The 21,136-nt window shown below is 42.4% G+C and overlaps 1 protein-coding gene across 5 annotated transcripts in view; it reads left to right on the top strand.

Moving 5' to 3' along the window:
* Nucleotides 1-21,136, top strand: part of Rgsl1 (regulator of G protein signaling like 1) — a 63,638-nt gene that overhangs the window by 11,762 nt on the left and 30,740 nt on the right. For all 5 annotated transcript variants that reach the window (XM_059280111.1, XM_059280107.1, XM_059280110.1 and 2 more), the window contains exons 5-11: nucleotides 6,893-6,997; nucleotides 7,825-7,986; nucleotides 9,174-10,141; nucleotides 11,992-12,054; nucleotides 12,694-12,919; nucleotides 15,408-15,515; nucleotides 20,920-21,022. In XM_059280111.1, the coding sequence (XP_059136094.1) occupies nucleotides 6,893-6,997; nucleotides 7,825-7,986; nucleotides 9,174-10,141; nucleotides 11,992-12,054; nucleotides 12,694-12,919; nucleotides 15,408-15,515; nucleotides 20,920-21,022 (1,735 nt within the window). The remainder of the gene's footprint in view (nucleotides 1-6,892; nucleotides 6,998-7,824; nucleotides 7,987-9,173; nucleotides 10,142-11,991; nucleotides 12,055-12,693; nucleotides 12,920-15,407; nucleotides 15,516-20,919; nucleotides 21,023-21,136) is intronic.

The raw sequence follows: 21,136 nt of genomic DNA on the forward strand, positions 1-21,136 counted from the left end.
ATTATGAACATCACCCTGGAGAATGGACTTTCCTGGATCATTCTCAGGAGGAGCCCCACTGAAAGGTGATACAAGAAGCTTTTGGGATCTTGGATGTTATTGAAAAAAAAAATACAGGAAGACCAGAACACTGAAGATGACTGCAACAATTCAAGAAACGTTAAGACATCAAATTATAGAGAGATTATGTGAACATAATGGAAATAGTCAATGGGGAGACAATTCAGCTGTGTTCTAGATCCTCTTAGGAACAAAACTAATGCTTGTGGAGCAAAACCATGTAAAAGGAAGGTGTGTGGAGATGTTCGCAATGTTCATTTGTTCCCAAGTGTTCATCACATTTGAGAGTAAACACAAGCCAGATGAGTATCACAACTATGAAGAGGAACTATAAATGTAAGGAATGAGGAAACTTCCTCAGTTCTCCCCAATGATTTCTGAAACATGTAAGAGACTACAGATGCAAGCAATGTAGAAAACCCTTCAGTATGCATAGTTGTGTTCAAAGAAATCATGCTAGAAAAAACAACCTATGTGCATGAGCCATGAAACACACAACAGAGTTGGATCACATAAATACCTATGCACAACCAGTTTCACGTTTGGTCATGAAAGAAGTTGCAGTGAGAAAAACTGTGTGTAAGAAATGGAAAAAAAGCCTTCACTTATCCTTTTCCACTTCAGTACTTTGAAAGGAATCACTGGAGAGAAACCCCGTGAATGTGAGCAATGTGGGGAAAGCATTAACTTGTTCCATGTCCTTCTGATGCCAGAAAAAAAAGCCACAGTGAAGAGAAAACCTATGAATGAAATCAGTGTGGTAAGGCCTCCCCTTATTTCAGCTCACTTCAGTCCTACCAAAGGCTTTACAACAGAGAGAGCTTCTATAAATGTAACCAATATGGGAAAGCCTTTGATGACCACATTTAACCTTCTATACCACTGGTAGTTTGTATGAGATTGGCCTCCATAAGTTCAAGTATTTGCATGCTTGGTCCCCAATTGAACTACAGATTAGGAGGTGTGGAGTGGGTGTGGCCTTGTTGGAGGAAGTGTGTCACTGGGAGTGGGCCTTGAGGTTTCAGAAGCCCACACCAGGCCCAATGTCCTCTTCTCTCTTTACCTGTGGATCAAGGTATAAAGCTCTTAGCTACTGCTCTAGTGCCTGCCTGTGTGCCACCAATGCTCCCCTCCACGATGATAATGGACTAAGCTTCTGAAACTGTAAGCAAGCCCCCAATTAAATGCTTTCTTTTATAAAAGTTGTCTTGGTCATGGTGTCTCTTCACCACAATAGGACAGTGACTAAGACAATACCACAGGATTCACATTGGACTCAAACACCTCATGTGTGTAAGCATTGTGGTAAAACCTTTTACAAATTGCAGTCCTTCTTAATACCATAAGAAGATCCACAGGGGGGAAAATGTTATGTATCTAATCAGTGTGGGAAAGTCCCCACTTATCACAGTTCCTTTAGATGCCACAAAAAGATTCACAAAGGTGAGAAGTCCTACATATATATGTAGGAAAACATTCATCTTTTCCATTTTTTCTTCAATGTAATAGAATGATTCAATGTAGGGAAACTGAGAGTTATGTAATGTGGGAAAGACTTCATTCATCACAGTTCCCTTCATTTCCATGAAAGGTTCCATAGTGTAGAAATGCTTGTATCTTTTGAGTAAGTCGGGAACACATTAATATAAGTATATTGGAGACAAACACTATGGACGTAAGCAATATGGGAAAGCCTTTTCTTATTCTGCTTCCCTTTGAAAATATGTGAAAAGTCACAACTGAGAAAATCTCTAAATATACTATGTAGGTAGGTCCCATTACCACAACATATTTATAGCAAACATGATTATGGATAATGAAGAAATTCACATCAACATAAAACATTTAGGAAGACCTCTAGCCAACTCACTTTAAGTGCAAATATGAAAGAGTGGAGTATGGTGAGAAATGGAGATGTACAAGTCTTTAGTTTGCCAATATACATGATACACACTGTCAGGACTTTGTAAATGTGAAAAATAAATATGTCTATTATATCAAACAATTTCATAGACTTGAAGAAAAACCTTCTGTAGTGGAATAGTATCAACATAAGTAATACAAAAAACTTACTCAAAATAATTTGTGTAGAATGCTCTAGAAATTACATAACTTGCAATAAATTTTATAAAAACTTTAAATATCTTTGTCAGTCATTCATTCTTAAGGTAAACATCTGGAATATGCAGTCTAATTTCATTCTTGAAAATAAATGTTGAAGTACAACAGTTCCATAAGTGAATTGAAATATCTAGCATACTTACAGACTTAATTATTTTGTAGCTTTTAAGTAATCGTGAATAAAGGATATTTGATTGGCTCATGTAATAGGCACTTATCTTTTATATGTATGCTTTGTCTCTTCAGATCAAATAATATTTTAGTTAGTTTTAGTATTTTCTACTATTGGATTATAATTTCTTTGATATATATATATATATGTATGTATATATACATATATATATATATATTTCCTCAAGAGTTTGTTAACTGTTTTATACTTGTATGACAGCATATATTCATGAATTATATCAAGCTTACAAGGTTTTTAGAGAAAGAAAGGTGAATGAATGGAAAAATATTACATACAAATAATAACTAAAAGAGAGCTGGAGTGGCTATAAGAAAATCAGACAAAACAGATTTTAAATCAGAAAAGAAGAGACACATAAAGACATTATATGTCAGTGCAAGCAAATTCCAAAATATCAAGAAGATATAATAACTATGAACTTCTACTTTTCTCTTGGATACCATCCAAATATCAAAAGCAAACATTTATAGAACTAAATAAAAAACAGACAACTCATCTATGACTATACCACCTTGAACTCACCCAATCTCATATTCTCTCAGAAGCTATGAAACACCTAAGGAACTAGCCTCAGTTCTTTCTAAATAATTCCAAATATTTAACAACAGGGTTACTTCAAAATTCATTCTATGAGGACAGCATTACCCTAATACCAAAGCCAGACAAAGAGCTATAAGAAAAAAACAGCTCAATGACCTTTATCAATATTGATGCAAAAATTCACAATAAAATAGCATCTGAATTCAGCAGCACAGGAGAAGGTTATACATTCTGAACAAACAGAATGTATTCACAGGGGGCAAGGACGGTTCAACATGGAAAATTTAATCACTTTAGCATACCACAATAACAGAATGAAGTAAGATTCCCATGTCCACCATTCCAATTCAGCACAGTAGTTGAAGTCTTTACCTGAGTAATCAAGAAAATAAAGAAAAGAAAAAAGATTTTGTTTTTAGAAAAACAGAAGATAATAGAAAGCAAAAACTAAAATTATCACTGTTCACATTACATAATGTTTTATGTAAAACAAAACCCCTAACTTTTATACAATATTTCCTGTTAGAACTAATAAATGAATTCTTTAAAGTAGTAGGATATAAAGCCACATAAATAGTTGCATTTATATATACTTTCCATAAGCAATTGAACAAGAAATCACAAAAACACAATCCAATTTATAAGAATGTTAAAAAATAATAAAATATTAAATATTCAAGAATTAACTCAGCCAAGAGATGAAATTCTTGCACAATGAAAATTACAAAACATTGCAAAAACAAACTAAGGAATAAATTAATAGGAATACTTCCCATGTTCATAGTTTGGAAAACAAATATTGCTAAGACATCAGTATTCCTTAAAAACACAGATTCCTGAAATCCCTATAAAATCCCAATAGCATATTTTACAGAAATAGGAAACTCAGTGCTAAAATTCATATAGCATCTCAACGGATCCTGAATAGCTATAACAATTTTTAAATTGGAGAGGAAAAAAAAATGGAGGTCTTATACATCCTAATTTTAAAACTTAACACAGGTCTATAATAATCAAAATAGTTTAGTGTGGGCATAATGACAGAACTTTAGACCATTGAAAAACAATATAAAACCCAGAAATAAACTCCCAAATATACAATCAAATGACTTTTGAGAAGAATGCCAAAATTATTCTGTGAAAGAAGTCTTTCAATAGGCAGTGCTGAGTGCTGGGGAAATGGCTTAGTCAGTAAGATGCTTGCCTTACAAGGGGGAGGACCTGAGTTTAACCACAGAAACAGCTGGCACAATGTCACACACATGTGTCATCCTAGCACTAGGCAGGTGGAGACAGGTGGGTCTCTGGGGAACACACTACTCAGCCAGCCTGTCGTCCTACCAGGCAAGTTCCGGTTCAGTGAAAAATCAGTCTCAAAAGCAAAAGGTGATGGTCCCGGACAGCACTGAAGGTTGTCCTCTGGCCTCCACATGCACATGGATGTGCACAAATACACACACACACACACACACACACACACACACACATACACACACACACACACACACACACACACACACACACACACACACGGCGGTGGGGGGAGGGAGAGAGAGACAGACAGAGACAGAGAGAAGAGCGCAAAAGAAAACAAGATTCTGGAACAAATGGAAGTCTAGATGCATGAGAAGGAAGTCTGACTTCCGTAAAACATGGTAGATAGTAACTAACATAAATCAAAGACCTAAGTATTATATCTAAAACTGCAAAACCAATAGAAAGTCCAGGCCCAGGGTTTCACATAATCGGATTTGGCAGTGATTTCTTGACTGTGGCATCAGTGGCAGAGATAACAACAGAAACTGGACTTAATAAAAAAGAAAAAATATTATCATTTAAACCTCAGAAGAAACTATCAACAGTGGGGCGGGAGGTGTGGGAGGAACCACATAGAATGTAAGAAAATACTTGAAAGTTATATTATTTGATAGAGGAAATCCATAATATATAAATAACTCTTAAAACTCAACAACAACAAGAAATGTAAAATGAAAATAGGAAAAAAAAAAAAAAACAAAAACATGCAAAGCCATTTCTTCCACAGAAGATAAACAGATAGCTAAGAAGTACATTTCCAAGGGAAATACAAGCCAAAATCGAACTGAGCTGTGACCCTACATCCATTACCATCCCTACTGGACAACCATTCTCCCATGAAAACCTAGATAATGATAACTGTTGGGCAGAATGTGAGGACACTGGAACTCTTACACATCATTGGTCGGAATGGTAAATGACAGAGTAACCACAAGAAACAGTACAATTCCTGAAAAAAAAAAAACACACAAAATTACCATACAATCCAGTAATTTCACTTCTAGGTGGCTATTAAGAGGAGTTGAATACAGAGTCCCAAAGAGTTATTTGTGCACCCATGTTCCCAATAGCGTTGTTCACACAGCTGAGACAAGGAAGATACTCATGTCCATCAACAAATCAGTAGCTAAGCAAAACATCATACATGCATCAGTGGAATGGTATGCTGCTTTAAAAAGGAGATGTTGACATATGCTAGCTACAACATGGTGAAAGTCGAAGAGACCATACTGTGTGAAATAAGCAATTAGAAAAGGAAAAATACTGTATGTTCCATTTATATGAAGTGTTAAGAGTCAAAAATCACAGAACGAGAAGTGCATTGGTAACTGCCGGGAGCTGGAGGGACTGAGAAATGAAGGGTTGTTATTTCATGGCTGTAATTTCAGTTTTACAAGTTGAAAAAAAAAAGCATTTTGGAGATGCATGGTCATTTTAGTTGCACACTGCAAATGTATTTAATGTGACTGAATTGTACATTTAAAATAGTTCATAGTAATTTTGTTGAATGTATTTTAATACAATAAAAATGGAGAAATGTAATTCAGATCAGGCAATGCCTTTGTGCCCCATCCCCAACACCTGCCCCTACACACAGTGGTTCCTGTCTCTGTTCAAGGCCAGCACCCCTGTACCCTTAGGGGCTTACAGACCAGTCTCCTTTTCATCTTGGGCCTCATCACTTCCCCCTGCCTCCAGTCACTCTGCTCCAGCCTCACTGACTCCCAGTTCATCAAGCATGCTGAACAGCTTCCCACTGCTCTGCTCTGTACTAGTTGTCCCCCCAGATAGCCACAGGGCTCTCTCTGTCACCTTCTCAAATGCTCCTGCAAATCTCACTTTCAGTGAAAGCTGTTCTAACAACCCCATGGAATCCTGTCCATCTGCTCACCCAGAACTCCCAACATGCTTTACTTTGCTCCACCATATTTTTTTTAGCAGTTTTTACCACTTTGAGTACTCATCATACATATTTTTGTCATATCCCTTTCATAGGAATATAAACTACTCCTCAGGGGCAGGAACTTTTGTTTGACATCCTGAGTATCTGGAACAGGGCTTGGCATTTGGTAACCATGTAATCAGTATTTGTTGAATGAATGAACAAAATTTCCTTATAGGGTTGAATTGGCAACTTTTGACTCACTAGCCAAAGGAGGATACATTCAGGGTCATCTGTGGAGCCAAATATTGTACCAAGCCTCCTGCTATATCCAACTACCACTTCAATTACATTTTACACACGCGCGCGCGTGCGTGTGCGCGCGCACAGACACACACACACACACCGAGAGAGAGAGAGAGAGAGAGAGAGAGAGAGAGAGAGAGAGAGAGAGAGAGAGAGAGAGAAAGGAGGGAACAGTGAAGGAGAGAGGAGAGATTCAAATGGATATTAAGGACAATACCATTGTCAGACAAGGACTGTCATGGAGGAGAGGGTATTTTAGAGCGGTGGATTACATACATACATGAAGACCCTGCATATGGCCCTGACACATGTTACCAGCTGGTCCAGTGACGTTTCAAAGGCATCACAGTCAGGGCCCCCCCATTCATCTAACTGACTCACACTGAATGAATGGGGCTCTGGTTGTGTGCAAGGCTGAGAGAAGGGGAAGGGGAAGAGTTCACAGCCCCTCTCTCATTGACTTCCCCTGGCAGCCAAGATGATGAGATGGAAAAAAGCAGACCAGTGGCTTCTGGAAAAATGTGTCGCTGGAGTCAGAGGGATATGGCGTTTCTACTCCTACCTCAGGGGCAGTGCAGGTAGGTTTCTCAAAAAGCCCTTAACCATCTCCAGGCTGTCCAAACCCCAGATGGCAGCTATGTGTGTCTGTGGAAAATCTAGATGTATTTAATAACGCAGTTTGGATGAAAGCCTTCGGAAGCTGGGATCCAAAGACAAGGTGCAGTAAAAGCTATCCAAGTCCCTTTGGTTCATCCATGGAACAGTATTTGCTAAACATGCACAGGGGCCATATGTTCTTCCTCCTCTTGTTCTTCCTCCTCCTCCTCTTTTTTTCTGGTTTTTTGAAACAGAGTTTCTCTATGTAGCCCTGACTGTCCTGAAACTCACTCTGTAGACCAGGTTAGCCTCGAACTCAGATCCACCTTCTTCTGCCTCCCGGGTGCTGAGACTAAAGGGCACCACCACTGCCTAGTAAGTTCCTGCTTCTTAAAGCTTCCACTCTGGAAACAGATGTGGTCTTTGGCACCATTGGACTGTAGCCCATCTGTAGGCTGGTCAGAGTCCATGATCTAGGAATATCCTTTCCCCGAGGTCTTTTTCTGACAACACACAATATTCCATGATTTGTAATGTCACAGTTTCCCCTAAAGTGATTTTGTTTTTTAAAAGCAAAACCAAAGAAAGGCATGAATGACTCTTTCCCATGAAGTCCATTTTCCCTATGCTTCCCATCCTCACACCCTAGAGACTTTCTGGAGACCCTGTCTTAACTGGAAGTTGGCTAGGGATGGTGTTTGGTGCAGCAGAGCAAGCCTTGGGAGGGCATGAGTAGCTGCACCCAGATACATTCACCCAAGAGGCGGGATTAGAGTGCAGCCCTGTGTCTATCCTGTCTGGCCTGTAGGTGAAGAGTTGCTGGATTTCTGGATCCTTGCTGAGAAGATCCTGAGCATAGACGAGACAGACGTGAATGTGAGAGACTACTACCTGTCCCTCCTGTTCCTGCTCAAGGCCACTCATCTGCAGGAAGGCTCCTCAGTGGTGACTCTCTGCAACATGAACATCAGTAAGAATTATAGTGCACGTGTGAGACGAATTCTTGTGGGATGTAACCAACAGCTCAGGCTGGCATCCGCTATCCCTCATCTTTTGCTTTCCACACGGCTACCTTCTCCATCTGCTCGGTGGCAGGGGCACAAGTGGAACTCACAACCCATAACAGAGAAAGGGTTGGAAGATACCAGCTATGCTTAGGGTGCTCAGATCTTCCTGAGACACAGCTGGCAAGTGCAGATTGACTGGAGGAAGAGAATAAGAACTGGGACAGGAGAACTGGGAAATTACTGTATCTTCCGGGTCTGCGTGGCTCTGTTACAGTTTTGAGTTAATGAGATTCTCTAGAACATATAACAGCCTGTGGACCCAAGGCAGTAAGTACCTTTGCAAGCAAAGACTGTTTAAGTTTTAGCATTCAACAGAAATTCTTAGTGGTTTACCAAGCTTCAAATACTTACCATCTGGCCTACTATCTGAGACATTGTCTAAACTCCTCTTGACTGCCTGTTCATCCCTATTAGTCTGAATGAAAAATGAAGAGGCATTTTGAACCCAATATCGGTGTTCCAGAAGATATGCTGCTTGAGACTAGCCATACTCTTCCCATTCCTAACAATAATTGAAAATTGATGACATTATCTGGGTGTGGGTGCATATGCCTGTAATCTCAGCACTTGGGGGGTGGAGAGAGGAGGGTCAGCCGTTTAAGGTCATCTTGGCAGCCTGAGCTATATGAGACCCTTTAAGAAACTGAGAACATTGAATCCAGAGCTAGCAATGGCTGGATATTGTTTGAAGGGCTTGACTCCTTGGAATTATCCAGTCCAAATCCTTTGATTGTCATTTAGAATCATGAGTCCCATTCACATGTGTAAAATCTCATTTTTTCAAACACCTTTTCTTGTACCTTTTGCTTTTGTTTACAATACAACCTAAAATGTGCTCAAGAAATCCCACAAAATGGGATTGCTTCCGTGGGGAAGAAGAAAGTAATGAGAGAAAAGCAGTTACTCTGCGCTAGGAAGTCATCAAAAGCATGCCACTGTGTTCTACCTGTTCCTGTCCCCCAGGGTTTCATCCAGAACAAGCAACATACTGGACACAAAAACATTCAGAAAAATCTCCAGATCCCCTCCCACCATCATGGCCTCCACCTCTTCCTTCTCACCCTTGATCTCTCTCTCTCTCTTCTTCCAGAGTCCCTCCTGAACCTCTCCATCTGGCATCCCAACCAGTCCACCACCAGAAGGGAGATCCTAAGCCACATGCAGAAAGTGGCTCTGTTCAAACTCCAGAGCTACTGGCTTCCCAACTTTTACACCCACGCCAAGATAGCAATGGCCGACGAGGAGTCGTGTCACGACCTGATGCAGGAGTACGAGACTCGCCTGTGCAGCATTTGCTACAAGCATGCGGGAGGGCTCCCTCTCAACATGAGCATCAAGAAATCCCACCACTCCCAAAAGAAGTACTCCAGCAGGAAGGCCAAGAGGAAGTTGTGGCAGCTGAATGACCCTGTCTTGTGGCCTCTGGAAATGGACCTCAAGCCAGAAGTCTCCACTAAGGCCCAAGAAGAGACGAGTCTTCCAGAAAAGGTAGTTTTTAAAAAGCCTTTTCCGGGAGTCGATTCCTCAAAGGAGTCAATAATCCATATCCTGAACAAGGATGCTCAGCATGCCAAGAAACCCATCGTGAAGAAGAGATCCAAGATCCAACTCCACATGGGGGGCCTCTTTGAGACAAACTTCTCCAACCACCTGAGGACTTCCACTCCCATCATTAATCACACTACCCCACTGGCAGTCAAGAAGTCCCTCAAGCGAGGCCTCCACTTTGGGTACACTCATTGGGCCCTGTGTGCTGACGCCTGCGCAGGGGGTCCCTTCCGCTATCACCTGAAGAAGCTGAACTTGAAGGTGGAGGTGCAACTCCTGGACCTTTGGCAGGACCTGCAGCATTTCCTCAGTGTTCTGATGAATAACAGGAGGAGTGGGAAAGCCCTCTTCCGTCACATGCTGGGGAACAGAATCTGTGAGCTCTACTTGAACGAGTGGATTGGGCCACCTTTACCACTCCAACCTCAGACCATTCAGGGCCTAAAGAAGCTCCTGCCTTCTGGGGATGTGAATCCCTGGATCCCCAAAGCCCAGAAAGAGATCTGCAAGGTAGGCTGTGTCTCAAAGAAACGGGTTAGCATCTGGCAGACTAGGTGAAGGCCAATAATAAAAAAAAAGTGCTGTCTGATCATCTATACTCACTTTGTTAAAGGTAGAATTGTCCACACAAACCTTCATACACTGGGGCTCTGGTTACTTTTACAAAGTAAAAAGTTCTGTGACTTTTTGAAACAATCAAAAACTCCAAAGTGGAGTGGAGGAATGTGTGGTCAATATCCACCTCCCATTGCTTTTCACTCCTTCTTCAAATGCAGCCTCCCCAGACTATGAAATTCAGAGGATCTTCCTGAAGGAAGTTTATGAACTCTTAGGCATTGGGAAGTAGAGTCTTCTCATTCTAATTCCATTTCCGTTGTAATAAAATACCCCGACAGAAGGCAACAGGGCAGGAAAATGTTTATTTGGCTTACAGTTTGAGGTGGCAGTTCATTATTTCAGGAAGGTCAAGGTGGGGACTTGAAGCTTCCCATCCACACTCAAGAGCAGAGAGAGCAAATGTACCCATACTGCCTGCTCACTTTAGGTTGCTTTCTTCACTTACACGGTCAGCCCCAGTGGACCCCATTTCCGGAACTTACTCTTTGAGGCAAGGACTTTCAACCAGACCCAGAGCTCACAGAAAGAGTTACTCTTCACTGATAGAGCTACTCCTGATAGCCAGCTGCTTCGGGGTTTCCCTTGTCTCCGTTTTCCAAGGCTGAAAGTACAGTTCACCTGCCTCTTCCTGGCATTTGTGTGGACACTAGAGATCCAGACTCTGGTCCCCTTGATAGCAGCGGCAAGTGCTCTAACTACTGAGCCATTTCCTCATACTGCTTTACAGAGTTCATCAGACAGTTTTTCAAAAACACCGTAGGCACCTCACCGTTGGCAAAATAATGCCCACATCGCTGAGCCAAGTCATTGAACCCCCTCATAGAGAGTGCTAACCCATTTTCTCTGCCTCATCTCTTTCCATGCCTCTATCTCCCAGGCTCTTCGGAAGAGAAGTATTTCAGAGAGCATCCATTGTCCTCCAACACACCCTTTCTCTACTCATTTGCCTAAGCTCCTCCTGTGCCTGGAATGCCCTTTCCTTGGCTGCCTCTGGTTTAACTCCTACTTATCCTGAGAGGTGCAAACTTGAGTTTACATTTTCTTGCCTTTGTAAACTCCCCTTGGGTTTTCCTGACTCGGTCAGACACAACCGTTGCCTTCTCTCTCTTCCCAGAGAACTCTGGTCTGTACGTCTATCACACACATACACATCACAAGTACCACACTGCTGCTCACCCTGCTGGGAGTCGAGCTCCTTGGTACAAGCCTAGGGCCAGCAATTTGCACAATGCCTGGCACATGGGAGGCACTTAGGAAATAGTTGCCAGGTAAAGGAAGAATGTGAAAAAATAAATTCAGCCTAGCACCGATTCATGGGTTTTGTTTGCGCGGATGTATGAAACAGCACTCACCATCGGGAGAGGTCCCCAAGTCGGGAGGGTAAGAGCAGAGTTGCTTGGTGTTCAAAGCCATTTTGAGATTCAAAGACCGAGCTTTGGGAAGGCACTAGGCAGCATGCAGGATGCAGATGCTAAGTGATACTTTGCTCTTTCAATGTGTATTTATTGCTATTATCTGACGCTTACAGAGAGACTATGAGAGCTGCTATATGAAAAATATAAAATGAGGGAATGCTGCCGGATGTCATAGTTGATGCTTGCCACCTCACTAGATCTCCCACTGTGAAAAAAGCCTGACCCTGCTGTCTACTGGGCTAGTACTGTGTGGGCTAGTCACAAGCTGAAAAGACGTAGCCAACTGAGGGCCCATCTCATAATATTCACCTTGTGCTTGGATTTCAGGTGCTCAGTGTCTGGTATGATGAATTCCTGAACGAAGAGGACTACTGGTTTCTCATTTTCACAGTAGGAGGGACTTTGGGTTGTGGGTGATTCAGGAGGGAAGGGGAAGTGCTTCACTTTTAGAGGCACAAAGTAAATGAAATTGGGACTTTTTCCTGGAGGCATCTGGAGGTGGCTGATATTCTAAAGAATGTGAACCTGAGGGATTGGAGGGATGGATCAGGGGTTTAGAGTATTTGCTGCACTTCCAGGGGACTCGAGTTGCCAAGACCCACATTGGACAGCCCATAACTGTGTGTAACTCCAGCTCCCAAATTTCTGATGCTTTCTTCTGGCCTTTGAAACCACACATGCACGGACAGACAGACAGACAGACACACACACACACACACACACACACACACACACACATACACGAGAGAGAGAGAGAGAGAGAGAGATACAAATTTTTAAAAGGAACATAAAGCTCTCAAGGAGAAAGACTCAATACATAACTAACTCAGAGGAAGTTGCGTTCACGTACAGTTCTCTCTTAGAGAAAATGAGTTGGACTATGGGGGGGGGCTTGGCATATCGCTCTAAAGACCATCAGGCAAGATGTGACCAGGAGGCATAGAGATGGAGGACTGAGTTGTCACAGTGTCTCTTGCTTCTGGCTGATTCCCACAACTGTCTCTCGCTTCTTCTCCCAACTCCTCTCAGACTCAAGCGCGCTTCATCAAAGCCCGGTGGCATAGAAGGGAAGCCACAAGCAAAGAGGAGAACATTCTTCTGTACAAAAGGATTCAGGAATCTCTGAGGTTAAGCCAGGGTTTGGCTAACATGCAGGAAATGGAGTCTATGCAGTGGGAAAAAGTGGCCACTGAGAACCTGAAGCAGGGAGGCTCTATCCGGGTAGAACTGACGACGTCTCCAGTGTTCTTACAAGGTAAGGGCAGTCACTTTTTTTCTTTTCTTTATCATTACACTTAGAGAACTAGAAAATATAAAACTCACTTTATCAGTGATCCTTTATTATGAATCAGCACTGTGCACTGCAAAGATTACCTAACCTGATCTTCAAAACAGCTCATCAAATAACTAATAACCAAGGCCCAAACAATGTCACCCTTCAAGGTTACACTGAAAACGGCCGTCAGGATCTGAACCCTGGCGAACTTACTGTGATCTCTACTGGCTCTGGAAGCCGAGGCACTGAAGTTGGAAAACTTGTGCCCACCGGAGCATGGCCACAGTTAGCACTGAACACCCTGTGACGCCCATCTGAACTCCCACTTCACCACACTGTTTCCAGAGCTGGGTCCAAGTAGTCTGTAACTTTGCCCCAGGTTTCCTCCATATGGAAAGAAGAAACTCCCATCCATATGGCTATCCTGGATGATCCAGAGAGTTCCAAACAAACCCAAGAACTCAACACCAATGAGGCAAGAGGCTGCTATCCGCTTCTGTTGTCCAGAACATCATCACTTCTCTTGCTCTTATAGCCCTTATTGTCACACCGCATTGTGAGTGTGTAGTACCAGTTCACCACATGTGACAAGAATTAATATGTGGCTGCTTCTAGAAAAAGAAACAAGAAACCTACTTCCAAAGAGCAAGGGTTTGCAATTATCGGTAGTATCTCTGAGGCATGAGTTACTTCACAGTAGGCAGTAAAAGAAAGGGATGACTATCAAAAACTACAAGTTTTGCACAGACCCTACAGTAGACATGGATGTTATGGTAAAAGGGGGTGTGTGTGAGGCTTAAAACAGTGAAGCCACAGCACTAAGGATTAGAGACAAAGATGTTTCCGGTCGGATATGAGATGGCCAGTGGACCTCATAAGAGGCAACCAGGCTTGAAGAAGCCAGGCTAGTGATGGCAGACTGACTGGCTAGCTTCCAGGAGCCCTTTTCTCACTGGGAGACCCATGCTAGGCGCAATTGCTTATTGCGTGTCCTTGCTTTTGACATGGTGCTTCTAATGGAACTAATTGTAATAGACTAAGCTGTAAGGATGGAGCCTAAGGAACTGTTCCATCTCGGGAAGAGACCCCAGACCATTCTACACACAAAGAGTTTATCATGAACATTGCAGCTACTTCTTGGTAGCTGTGAGAACAAAGAGAGCTTAGACTGTTAACAGCATTTGGGACACTTGCAAGGCTAAGCTAGCAACACCAGCTATTAACTAGTTCCCAGTAGGATCAATAACTAGCAAAGCCAGAGAGCTTAGCATAGTCCATAGCAAGATGCCTGCAAGATCAGAGGTTGTAATTGCTCTTGCTTCAGTCTTTTGATGTCCGCAGCAAGCAATTTGTTTTGAGCTTTGATTTTTGTGAAATCATTTCAGAACTAGCTGCTTGTAAACCAGATGATGTATGGCTTTTGAGAGTGGTGGGACTTGGCCAAGTAACCAACAGCTAACCAATAGCCAAGGTTAATAACTAAGAAAGCCAGCATTGGAGACAGGTAAAGAAGGCTTCAACTATCCCTAACTGAATAGGAAGCATATAACCAAAGCATAACTAGCTCCCTGGTTGGGGTAGGGGCACACACACGCATAGGGCATGTGGGCCCTCCACTGTCTCAGCCCATAATAGCCCAGAGAACTAAGCAATTTCAATAGAGATTACCTCAGCCTCTGTTCAGTTTCTAATGTTGTCCTACAAAAGCCTTGAACAAAGAAAATCTTAACCATTTCCCCGCTCTTGAAAACCACTCTCTCACTCTCAGAAGTTCCACTCACTTTTATTCAATGTTTTACTTTCTTGTAATAATTCTTTATAAAGCCTTATTCTGCTCGCTCACTTCCCATGAGACTCTGTCTAACTTTCATTGGCATGAGACAATGAGCCATTAATCCAGGTTGATCTTCTGTGACTGTTCAGTATCTAGCATCTTAGGTCCTTGGGTCGTGCACAACTTGACCACAAAAGGTCCTGTCATTCTCAAAAACCCTACATGATCCCAACCTATGAGCTGCTAGTTCTGAAACTAATTCACAAAAAGTCAAAGCCCAAAACAAGAAAAATCCTAACCAATTATTTGACATGTATGCAAAAAAGTTAATGCAATAGCAGAATATTTGAAATTCATTTACATCTTCTCCTTTCAAGTGGTGATTGTTTTGAAGGGATCAAAAGCCATTCAGATGAATGAGTTACTTCTTATATTGAATTAACAATAGTTCCTTCAATGTCATCTCTGTACTAGCAAAGAAGGTGGAACCCACCCACTCTAGAATGGAAAAGAGTCTATGTTTCTTTAACTCTAATTTAACTTAGATAATTTGTATTCTTGATGTAAGTAGCCCATTTAAACACGATTGTCTGATTCAAATAACATTTTAAAGGCAATGTCTTCAAGAAAAGTACATGGATATTTGACCCTAAAATGGACAGCTAAACTCTGTCTTTATTTTTTCCTTCACAGATGTGAACAAGATGACCTTTGAGGAGCTCTCTTATAAAAATCCAAAGTTGGCCATAGAAAAGATCAGTGAAGACTTTAAAATATACTGTGAAAAGGCACCTGTAAAAGGCAAGTGTTTAAGGTTAGATGTAAGGCAAGTGTTTTTTTTCAAATCTAAGAATTTCCAAACTCTGGAGGCCTAAGCCAAAAGAGGAACCATACCTCCAGAGATAGTCACCATGTGTCCCCACTCCTACAGAGTCCTAGAGGGTGTGATGCAAATCAAAGACAATTATAAATCGTTGAGGTTGGTGACAATTAAGATCATTTGAGGGGGTCCCTGCAGGTGTCATACAGGGAAGTGAACCACACAGAGATAAAAATGAAAACCGGGTGCAGACTGACTTTGTCAACCTGGATCAGACTTCAGGAAGTCTAACAACAGGTGGTTATTCCCAATGTATTTAAGCCCAATACAATTTGAAAAAGAAAAAAAAAAGCCTCCTGGTGTGATACAAAGAAGCATAATTAAATTGAAATTCAACTCAGGGTATGTGTCATTTCCTCCAAGAAGATGGGTTCTGGTGATAGGCTACCTGTACGAGCTTAAGGGCCTAAGGGTCTGTCCTAGCCTCACAGATAGCATAGAGGTCATTTGGGCTATTAGCCACCTCTGGTTTTGGTTGGGGGATCTTGGGGGAGCCTCTGACTGTAATGGTCATTTGGATTACTAGCCACCTCTGGTCTTGGTTGTAAGAGCTTGATATGGCATGGCCCAACAGATAACACAGATCACCAGGCTGTTAATCTCGACCAACTCTCTGCTTTTTGGATGGAAGAACAGGTTTTTCATCTTTCCCATCTGAAAGACAATCCTGTGTGCTTAACATTCCTGGTTTCTCTGGAGATCTGTAGGGGCAAGGGCCTTCATGCTATGTTCCCGCCATTCATTTCGTCTTTCTTACTTAATAGACATTTTAAAATAATGTGATTTTGTCTCCTGCCAAGTTTCCTGGAGTCGGAGATTTTGTTGTTTCTTTTTGAATCCAGGGATTTGTGGGGGATGTTTGAGTGAGGAAAGTATTGAGGCTTTGACAGCAGAACTCTCCAAATGCCAGGGGAAGCTCGGAAGTTAGGACGGCCCTGTAGAGTTGTCCCTCACTGAGGGAAGGTACCTAGGCTTTTGTATGGCCACCTTGACCCAGATGGAATGTGTTTGCCAGGCAGGAGGGAGGGAGGGAGGGAGGGAGGGTAGAATACAACATTGGGTCGTTCAATTTCCAATGGTCCAGAAAGGAGCACTCTTCTACTCTACTGTGTTTCCTATACAGCCAGAGCAGTGAGCTAGCTCAGAACAAAAGAACTGTGCTTCCTACACACACGGGGCATATCTAGTTCAACTCTGCTTAGGAAACTGACAAGAACAGTAGCTTCTCTTCAGTCCAATACACTGTACTTGCTGGGACCAGACGCGAGTGCTATTTGCACTGTGTATGGCAATGGGAGCGCAATAGTGACTTTTCCTTACCAGTAATGAGCTATCAGTAGCCAACACAGCTGGGAGAAAGAGTAGTTTCATCCCAAAGGGAAAATTCAAGCAGCACCCACTGTGCCCACTTGCTTTCTATGGAAATTCCGCTGTATCTTGGAGCAGTTTCTTCAAAGATCCGTTTGGTTTCTTGGAGAATGTATTCGAGAAAGAAAATTGCACCACTGCAATGTGTACAGAGAGGAAAGCTTCTCCCCTCCCTCCTCTGCTCCCCATGCTGGGCTATCATCCCTCTCAGCTGGTACCTCTGCTGGACTTGGAGAGCCTACCAGGCAGGAAGGGCTGAATAACCCAGATTCTCATCCCTGATGTGTCTCAGGTCCACGTGGTCGCGAGTTCTCTGGCTGTTGCCGCTTCATTTGATGATGTATCATCAATATTGGGCTGAGGAATACCAAAGAGCAGTATGAAAATTGTCCCTTTAACCTAATATCCCCAAAGGTTGGGCTCATTCTCTTTTTCTCCTTTTCCGTATTTATGCTTCCCTTCTCTGATCATGAGAATCCTGATTCCCATTGTATTAAATTTACTTCTATTTTTTATAGCCCCGTCACATGAGCAGTCTGTCTTCACGACCACCCCTTTGTTCTCACAAAGGTCTGTCTCCCCTCTTCCTCTCTTCAGTGCTTTGCACCAGCACCTCATGCATGAGCAACTCCTTACTTGGCTAGAACTCCACAACCACCTTCAGGCTGATCCTTTGAGGGAAAACCTTCCTCATCCTGCTCACTTGGGTCCTAATGAACCCAAACTGGCAGGAACAAGGGTTCCAAAAGGCGAGGTGTCAAGTGGGAGGACCCAGGATGAGAAATAAAGACAAGAGCAATAGCTGGGACCACGATGCCTTGCATAAGCTGATGAGCCATGCCAAGCAAGTTTATTAAGAACTACAGCATCATATGTACTATTTGCAAGGGGTAAAATGACCACAGTCAGCAGTGAGCCACGTCAATGTTGGCAAAGAGAATTCAGGATATCTCAGACACAGCTGTCTAAGGACTGATAATCATAGCCAAGGGGGAAGAACTGGGTCCCCAGAAACCACAACCTTGACTTCTACAGGGCACTGGCTCCAGATTTTGTTCTTTCATGGGGGCCTCTGAGGCCTCTTGGATCTGTCTGGTTCCCCACATCTAACAATTTATGTCAGGCCATCACTGTATGTAGACACTCTTCCTGCCACTCAGGCTCCGACCACCATCTTCAACCCAGCTACCCCTTCACGGGGACGTATGTATTCCTCATCCTTGTTAGGGGCCTTGCCCGTTCCCTGGATGGGCTCTCTCCTCATCTTGCCTCGACTTTCTTACCCCACATGTGATGACCCCTTAACATGGATATTCTCAGTTTGCTCAGCTTCTGACAGCATCCCATGCAGGCCCACACCTAGGGGATTACCACTTTCATTCTGCCTAGCTTGCTGACTTAGGTAGAGTGTTGGTCCATGTTGGCTTGCTTTCTTTGCTTTTATATGGACGTTCTTTCTCAGCTCACTTGGACTCCTCACACTGTGCTGGCCTTTTTGCCATGTCCTGCAGTTTCTGCTTCTGTTCTGAATTCTCCAGCTATGTGGCTCTTCTTCCTATGGACCTCTGTTCACCTTGGTTGGGCTTCTGAGCCGGTGCAAAGGAGCTTCCTACAGGGAAGTTCTTCTTACTCTGCTGGGGATCTGGTATCCCACGGGGTCATTGTGGCTTATTCCTCCTTTTGGAGGATTTTACTACTAATGATTATATGAAGACTATGAAGCCAGGGCTGGACAGATGGCTGAGGGGTGAAGAGCACTTGCTACTCTTGCAGAGGACCTGGAATCAATTCCCAGAACCTACATGGCCTCTCACAACTATCTGTAATTCCAGTTCCAGTGGATCTGACTTCCTCATCTGGCTTCCGTGGGCACTGCACACACATGCTGCCCATACACCCATTCAGGCAACACACTTCATACATATAAGTAAAACTAATCAGTTTTTTAAAGGAAAGAATACAAAGCTGTAGCATAAGTTTTAAGCTTCTTTAAGCATTTTGCTGGCATCTGTCTTTATTTTAGGATACAATATTTATTCCGATTTTGTCATCCTAACTGGAAGTATAAGGAGTGCCCTAGGTAATTTCAGTTGGTCAATTTTCACTCTTGTAGCACTCCTCGGACTAAAGAAATGATATGGCTAGCCTGCTGAGTGCCAAAAAACTTCATTCCAAGTAAACATTTTAGGGGCTGGAGAAATGACTTTCATATGCACACCTGGGGCCCCAGTAGACCCAGTGTGAACTGGACCTGGTCCAGGACTCCATCCCTAATTCTGTAGGTGCCTTCTCTAGTGAGAGGCCATGATGACATTCTGGGTATCCTGGCCACAGTGCTGACTGGATACCACCTTTCTGTGGGTGTTTTAGTTTTCTTTCCAGCTGTCATACAGAATACCTGACGGGAGCAGCTCTAAAGGAGAAAAGGGTTCTTGGGCTTTCGACCCAGGCAGAGCCAAAGCAGGAGCTTGATGAACAAGTCACACCCACAGTCAAGAGAGAAGAGTCTTCCTCTTTGTTTTATTTTTTAAAAGAATGTCCAGTTTCTTAAGCTTCCTGCATTTGCAAAATTGCCAGCTATCTTAAGAAAAATGTGGGGTGGGAAGTTCTTCTATTTTTTCAAGTCCTGAGCTTTATTTTTGCTCACTGTGGCTTAAACACTGAACATTAGTATTTCAACATACTCTTCCCATTTTCACCATCTTTTTTTCTAATCTTCAAGTTTTAACTGAATTTCTTATTGGTTGATTTATTATTTTGAAATGTTATTTTTTTTCAACCCAACATTTTCAGTGTTTGTTCCTAGGAAGGATTTTTCTTTTAGAGCTTGGTGGGGTTTCTTTGTCTGTTATATCAAGTCTTCTACAGTCTGGATTTCATTTTTTCAATCAACTCAGTTGCATTTATTAAGAACCTATGTATATATCTATGGCTTTCAATCATTTTTGTATGCTGCCTATCACAGAAATATTATCAAATCACATAAAAATACCCTGCATGTGCACATTCTATTTAATATGCATCTTAAGCCATTGACTGTATAACTGGGTCATGCTCCCATTTTGAGCAGTGAGATGACTCTATTTCTGCCCTTGATGATTTTATGGCCAGTGTTTTTCTTTGATAAAATTAAAGAGTATTAGGTAGTCAAGGTTAGCCTCAGACTCGATTTGTAATCAACAATGACCTTGAATTTCAGATTTCCTGCCTCCACTTTGCAAATGCTAAGAATTACGGGCAAGAACATCACATCACACTAGGGATTGAACCCAGGGCTTCATGAATGCTAGGCAAGCACTCTGTCAACTAAATGACATCCCACACCCCAAAGGGTTTTGATAATGGTGAGATCTATGGAATCTATTATTTAAAAAAAATGGTTAAATAAATTTTTAGAATAATTGTTCTAAAGTGCACCACAGGGCAAGACACCTGTTCTGAATTGTGTGTGGTTTGCCAGAATACATTGCAATGCCACATCCTTGGAAAGAAAACAATTTTAGTTAAAGCAAGAAGTTGAGTGGAGCCTCTTAGAGTTGAGGTCAACAGTCAATAAGTTTGGTGATTACAAAGTAAAACTTTCAAATGACATGTAGAGTGCTTCTGAGAGGACAGCCGAGGTGTCAATGAAGGTAGACCACCGCATGCATTATGGCCGAATGAAGAATCAGATTGGGAGACAGGTGGCATCTCATCTTTAGTAATGTACCTAGAAGTATAGTGAGCTTGGTCTACCTGTCTCTCAGGAAGGTGGCCTCTAGGCCTGATGGCCAATGTCTCTAAGGAAGGTGGGCTCTAGGCCTGATGACCAACATGTACATCTAACACGCCTTGACCTGATGACAGTGTCCAATTGTCCAATGGCCTGACACAGTAGTTGTGGCTGATGCCTGAAAAATGTCCGTTCTTACTCTCTCTTTATAAAATATTGTTACCTAACTGTGTGGTCTTTCTCAGGTTATACAGTAGAAATTGTCAAGCAGCCAAGACACACACCTTCACACAGGAAAACATCCTTTGTTAGAAAAGCTGTCATAAGGAAGCCTTCCATGAGACCAAGGTAAGATAGGGGATCCGGCTACAGCAACATCTCTAGGCTCACTTCTCTCTGGAGGTTCCCAGACCTTTCTCTGTAGATCATATGCATATGAACAAGACACTCTGCATGTTAAGT

This window comes from Peromyscus eremicus, chromosome 15 (genome assembly GCF_949786415.1).
Source record: "Peromyscus eremicus chromosome 15, PerEre_H2_v1, whole genome shotgun sequence".
Lineage (NCBI taxonomy): Eukaryota > Metazoa > Chordata > Mammalia > Rodentia > Cricetidae > Peromyscus > Peromyscus eremicus.